This window comes from Phoenix dactylifera, chromosome 16, assembly GCF_051530095.1.
Source record: "Phoenix dactylifera cultivar Ajwa chromosome 16, Ajwa_hap1_PhDact_Kaust_v1.1, whole genome shotgun sequence".
Lineage (NCBI taxonomy): Eukaryota > Viridiplantae > Streptophyta > Magnoliopsida > Arecales > Arecaceae > Phoenix > Phoenix dactylifera.
In genome coordinates, this window is record NC_143205.1 from 12,370,498 (window position 1) to 12,376,476 (window position 5,979).

A 5,979-nucleotide genomic window follows, 5' to 3' on the forward strand; every position below is an offset into this window, starting at 1 on the left:
TAACTTGATTTATTTTTTTTTAAAATAAGGGAGGAAAGTTGCGGCCAGGAGTGAGTGATATTTATTTATGAATCCATAACTTTTGTTTGGCCAGAGATAGTGAAGGAAAATGACCACTTAGCCAATACCCAGGCCACCTTGATGTAGAATTATGAAGCTAATTAATTAAACCCATATTTAGTTTAGTTTAAAATTAACATTGAATCAAATTCAAAATAATAAAAAAATAAATCAAACTATATCTTCGAATTCAGCTCAAATTGGACCAAGCTTGCTGGTTTACACCCTGTTCTGTTGAGATAAAAAAACTCTACAGATTTAAACATTCACTGGTCCCAATTCCCAAATTCCTCCTTGTTTGTTTGTTTGTTTGTTTGAACCTTGGCGCCAAATTCGCATGCGAGCGAGGGAAAGCAAGGAGTAGGATGGCGGGAATTCATATTAACCAATCCGGTCCCCTGGTCCCCATCATAACGCTCGCAAGAACTACGGGGCGGTGGCGGGACTCAAGTGGGGCTCGCCTTGAGTTCGCCTTGCATTGGCGGGAAGCAGGCGTTGGTATCCACGTCCGAGCTGTCCGCCACGCGTTCCGTCACCGCCTTTTCCTTTTCCTTATTTCATTACCTCGTCTCTCCTCCTCGTACCCTCCAAAACGACCCTTCCAAGGCCCCAAAAGCCGATCAAATATCATATGAGCTGGACGCAGAAAAAAAGTATTGGCCGGACTTCTTATTTTGCCGTATTTATTTTAGTGCGCGTCTCAAAATTTATTGGTCCTTTACCCTACTATTCATAGAAACAATGTCTAGATAGTTAGATTCTATTTTGAAATTCAAGTTGATATAGTTGCATGTCTAATTTTATCCCATCCTTTTCTCCTTCTAAGTCGGCCTCAAAAAAAAAAAAAAAAAAAAAGAGCAAGTTAAAGAAAACAGATGAGATTAGTAAATCAAGAGCTTAGAAACAGGAAAGCTATAGTAGGGACATACATACTGCATAATCAAATAATATCCACGAAGCAAATTAGTTATTTAGTAAGTTAATATACAAATCTAGATAAATTGATACACAATTTCTAAAATATGGTGTTCACCGGTACATGGATCAGATAATACATACTTAATAAAGTAATCATCTAACAACCTAATACATACTTTCAAGTAAATTAATATGCAGTTTTCATAATATCATATTTATCAATACACACTACATGGTCAGTGATTTGTGATACACATTTATCGATTTTCTAATATATAGTGCAAACTTATCTTATACACATCTAGCAGTGATCTAATATATACTTTAAGATAAATCGATACATAGTTTGCAAAATATATTTTTTATCAATATACGAGCAAATGGTATATACCAAGCAATTAATCATTTCGTATTTATCTTTTTTGAAGTTGCAAAATTGATGGACTTTATGAGGAGTTTTTTTTAATTTTTATTTTGATTTTTGTAAGATAAGCACCGAAAAAGATATGGTAAAACAAAGGTTTCGCCTATAGTACTTACCCCCGAATGATCTTTGTTCCCAAAAGCTATCCTCCCTCCGTCAATCGCCGTCGATCACGTCCCCTATTTTTAAACCAAGAAAACAAGCGGACGTTAATTCACCGACCGACACCGTTACGGCCAAATGGGGCAAATTGGCGGGAGGACCGTCCACTTGTTTCCGGCCATCCATCTCCAGTCGTCTGCTTCCCACCCGCTTCATTTATTGAGCAAAAAAAAAAAGAAAACAAAAATGGAAAAAGTTAACGGCAATCACTAACGGGAAAATGTGGCGGCACGACGGACGCATTCAATTTCCCGAGTTCCACGTGGCAACATCATGACGGAAACATGCAAGATCGTGCGTCGTAGCGGAGAACCATTACTCCTTGTTAATTAATTAATGAACTAATTAATTATTTTTCTAATTGTAAGAGAACCTCACCATCACGCAAATTAGGCAGGGGCATCGAATTTTCACATTTAATCGGTCTCCGCGCGTTTCAAAGCTGAGCCACTATGATGAAATTAAAGCTCGATTTCCACCGTGCTAGTGCTACTACTTCGGTTGTCTAATCAGATTATTTAAATAAAAAGGTTAAATGAATGTTCAAAAGTTAAGCACGATTCCGCCGGTTCTAATTACACGTGGCTACATTACAGCATGCACGTGTCATGGGCCCCCCAACGGGATCCTAAGTTTGAGTCTTCGAATCCACGACTTCTCATAATGATGATTAGTGCTTAATACCAGGTGTATTGCCCGGACGGGAATATCGTTATGAAACAAAATGACCCATTTGCCCACGCTTTAACGAGTGGTAAATGAAGCATGTAGGGCTAAATCGGTCATTTTACAACGGAAGATTACTGGTAACGTTAGTTGGTAGGATCCAAAAAGATGGCTACGGCCATAACGACGAGAGGGAAAAAGGGAGCGGGTCCGACAAGGGCGGTCGAGGGGGGGCCCAAGATGCCGGTCGGCGGTCGGTCGGACCCACCGGACCGGATCCAACCCAACCGTACCCACGTTGAACCCGATCTTTCTTTTATGTTTTGATTTTCAAAACTTTCTCAGCGGAGGATCACCTGACCGTCTCGTGAACCGGAAGCAATGTTTCCACGTGGCAGAATAGTGGCTGATTTGAGCGACAGTGGAAAAACGTGGGCCCGGCTCAATTGATCGCGGTCGAGTCCCGTGGACCACGTCACGTGACCGTCTGAACCGGGGAGTTAGGCGTGGCTTTGGGCTTTAAATATTAACCACTTGGGCTACGTTACCGGTGGGAAGAGTTGAGAGAGAGAGAGAGAGAGAGAGAGAGAGGAGAGGCGATTGGGTTGAGGAGGGTGGGGGGGCTACGGACAAGGGAAGAGTGGGCAGGGGTTGTCAGCCGTTGCGTTCTCTGCGGTCGCGACGAGGATTTTGGAGCGACTTCGCTTTGTTGATCTCGTCGCGTTGTGGGGATATTAGAGGGAGAAAGCGAGAGGGCGGAGCGAGGGACTTCGAGCGGGGCAAAGGGGCAGACGGAGCGGGAGGAAGGGGCGTTCAAAAGGGTAGAATAGAGGAGTTTTCTAGGGAGAGAAAAATGGTGTTCGAGGTGTTGAAGGGAGAGGAGATGGAATGGCCGGCGTATTTGGACGAGTACGAGAAGCTCGTCATCCGGATGAATACTCCTAGGTTCGCCCACTTGCTCTCGTTTTCCTCTGTTTTCTTCAAACCGTTTTCAACTTTAGCTGCTTAATCTCTCAGCCTTTTATGATTCTTCCGTTCTTTTCTCTCTCAAGTTTCGGGCTTTAATCGATTTCAAGGCACTTACCTTTTAACGTTTTCTTCCTGATCTGGAAGTGCTTCTCTGTGACGGGTTTCTTACGCCTTTGTTTTGGTTCTTTTATTGCAGGGTGGTCATCGACAATGCTGTCTGCCCCACTGCGACTCTCATCCAGGTAACGAACTAGCTCTTCTAAGAAAAACTTACTGCGAGATGCAAGAAAGGAGGGATCTTTGAGCAAAAATGAGGCTAACGGAGAGTTCCTCTGTTGTCATGGAAGCAGGTCGACAGCGCGAGGAAGCACGGGGTCCTCCTGGAGGCCGTCCAGGTCCTGACCGACCTCAATCTCTCCATCAAGAAGGCCTACTTCTCCTCCGACGGCCGCTGGTTCATGGACGTCTTCTACGTTACCGACCAGTTCGGCCGCAAGCTCACCGACGACAGCGTCCTCTCCTATATCGAACAGGTCTTTTCTCTCTCTAAGTCACCCAAAAGATCTTATGTTTTGAGCTCTATTTCCTCTCTGGTTCGAAAAATCCCCCCAAAACCCCCTCATCAAAATTTCATTTTGAGAAGCTTCGTGGTTTATTTTCTCGTCAAAATGCAGTCTTTGGCGAGTGGGAATACCCCCAAGGCCTCCGGCTGCCGCGCTGGCGACGGCCTGATGGCGCTGGAGCTCACCGGCACGGACCGGCCGGGGCTCCTCTCGGAGGTCTTCGCGGTGCTCGCCGAGCTTCAGTGCGGGGTGGTGGAGGCCAAGGTCTGGACCCACAACGGCCGGATCGCGTGCCTCCTCTTCGTTCGGGACGAGGGCTCCGGTGAGCCCATCGGGGACGCCCACCGGATACATCGCGTCGAATCCCGCCTCCGCCACGTCCTCAAGGGCGATCACGGGGTCCGCGGCGCCAAGGCCGCCATCTCCTCCCTCGCGGTCGCCCACACAGACCGCCGCCTCCACCAGTTGATGTTCGCCGACCGCGACTACGAGCACACGTCCCCGTCTCCGGTGGTGGCGCCACCCTCCGTCTCCGTCCAGAACTGGGTGGAGAGGGGCTACTCCGTCGTCACCGTCCAGTGCCTGGACCGCCCCAAGCTACTGTTCGACGTTGTCTGCACTCTTACAGATATGGAGTACGTCGTGTTCCATGGAACCATTGACACTGATGGCGATCGAGCTCACCAGGTTTGATCTTTTTTCTCATTTGGATTCATGACTTGTGAAAAAAAAATTATTTTTCCCCGATCATTCGAGTATTTAGTTTCTTTGTTGGGTTTGTTCAGGAGTTCTATACAAGGCACAAAGATGGGAGTCCAATCAGCTCAGAAGCAGAGAGACAGCGAGTGATCCAATGCTTGCAAGCCGCCATTGAGAGGAGAGCATCAGAGGTAACCAAAGCCACCACCTTTCGTACAGAATTATGCTCGATTCCTCTGCAAGAAGGAAAGGAAGCATCCAATGTTTCATCCAATGTCATTTTGTATTGATGCAATTAGCTTCTTATTTGCATGGTGGCAGGGTTTGAGAGTAGAGCTGTGCGCCGTTGATCAGCCAGGGCTGCTCTCCGATGTCACCCGGACATTCCGGGAGAACGGGCTGTTGGTGACGAGAGCGGAGGTATTGACAAAGGGCCAAATGGCTTCAAATGTATTCTATGTGACCGATGCCACCGGGCAGCCGGCAGATCATGATGCAATTGAGGCTGTGCGGCAGAGGATTGGGATTGACACAGCTTGTCTTAAGGTGGAAGAGGAGCAGTGGCTGCAGGTCCACCGGAAGGCAGCGGCGCGCAGGGAGGAGGTTCAGAGTGGTGGTGGTTTAGGGCTGTTCTATCTGGGGAATCTAGTGATGAGGAATCTGTACAATTTGGGGTTGATTAGATCTTGCTCTTAGGTCCTGTCTTCCATTGGTTGTGCATCTTTGTATCATATTATACCTTGCTTTCAATTGGCTTTGTAGATAACGCAAGGAAGGGAAGAAGTACAGAACATGATCTGGTGGAGTATAATTGGTATACAGTTCAGGGCCCAGGGATGTTTGGGTGTAAATGGGCATAAGGGACCATTCAGACTAGTATGTTCGAAGAGAGAACAAAACAGGAGAGAGTTGGATTGGTTGTGGATGGGGTCTTGGTTGCTGCTTTTGGGTTTGAATGTTGCTGGTTGGAGGCCATTTGGTGGGAGCTAGTTGGTGGTGGTGAATTGGTGGATTTCCAGCTTGGAAGGATTGGTGTGGTTTGTTCTTTTTTTCTGTTTGTTTCTTTTCTTTTGGGTGACACACTTTGTACACAAGCCATTGATGTTTAGTACCAATGTTTGACTGCATGATCTGATTTCATCCTGCTCTCTTCTATGGAACTTTGTTTTGTGGATCTGTGATTCTCTTTAATTTTGGTGGGTCTATGGTTTTCTTAGCTTGAAAACAATGTGAGCCCATACAGTGAGGCATGATTCCGGGTCCCTCTGTTCAAATTAATTGGTTCAGTAGTTTTCTCTCACCATTCCTCCAGTTGTATATAAATCAAGGAGGCAGAATGATGCAACTTGTTGATTTAGGACTTGAAAATGACCACGATGTAACTTCCATTGAGACAATATGAGAGTATGCTGCCATTAAATTTGGTGGTCTTCCATTTGAATGACAGCATCAAAAAGAATTCTTACCATCCTCCAAACCATTCCTACCCTTCTAAATGTAAAGTTGGGATTTGACTTC

At 45.9% G+C, this 5,979-nt stretch overlaps 1 protein-coding gene across 1 annotated transcript; it reads left to right on the forward strand.

Moving 5' to 3' along the window:
- Window positions 1-2,747: 2,747 nt before the first annotated feature.
- On the forward strand, window positions 2,748-5,588 carry LOC103708225 (ACT domain-containing protein ACR8-like). The gene is made up of 6 exons (XM_008793046.6): window positions 2,748-3,175; window positions 3,396-3,441; window positions 3,550-3,732; window positions 3,874-4,449; window positions 4,548-4,652; window positions 4,783-5,588. The coding sequence occupies exons 1-6, from the start codon at window positions 3,084-3,086 to the stop codon at window positions 5,155-5,157; spliced, it is 1,377 nt and encodes a 458-aa protein (XP_008791268.4). The 5' UTR covers window positions 2,748-3,083; the 3' UTR covers window positions 5,158-5,588.
- The last annotated feature ends 391 nt before the right edge of the window (window positions 5,589-5,979 follow it).

What these genes read in the sequence shown, in the direction of transcription:
- LOC103708225 (XM_008793046.6), top strand. Translation starts at nt 3,084, where the DNA reads ATGGTGTTCGAGGTGTTGAAGGGAGAGGAGATGGAATGGCCGGCGTAT. An exon ending in ATCCGGATGAATACTCCTAG is followed by an intron (nt 3,176 to 3,395) that starts GTTCGCCCACTT and finishes CTTTTATTGCAG; the next exon opens with GGTGGTCATCGACAATGCTG. An exon ending in ATGGCGATCGAGCTCACCAG is followed by an intron (nt 4,450 to 4,547) that starts GTTTGATCTTTT and finishes GGGTTTGTTCAG; the next exon opens with GAGTTCTATACAAGGCACAA.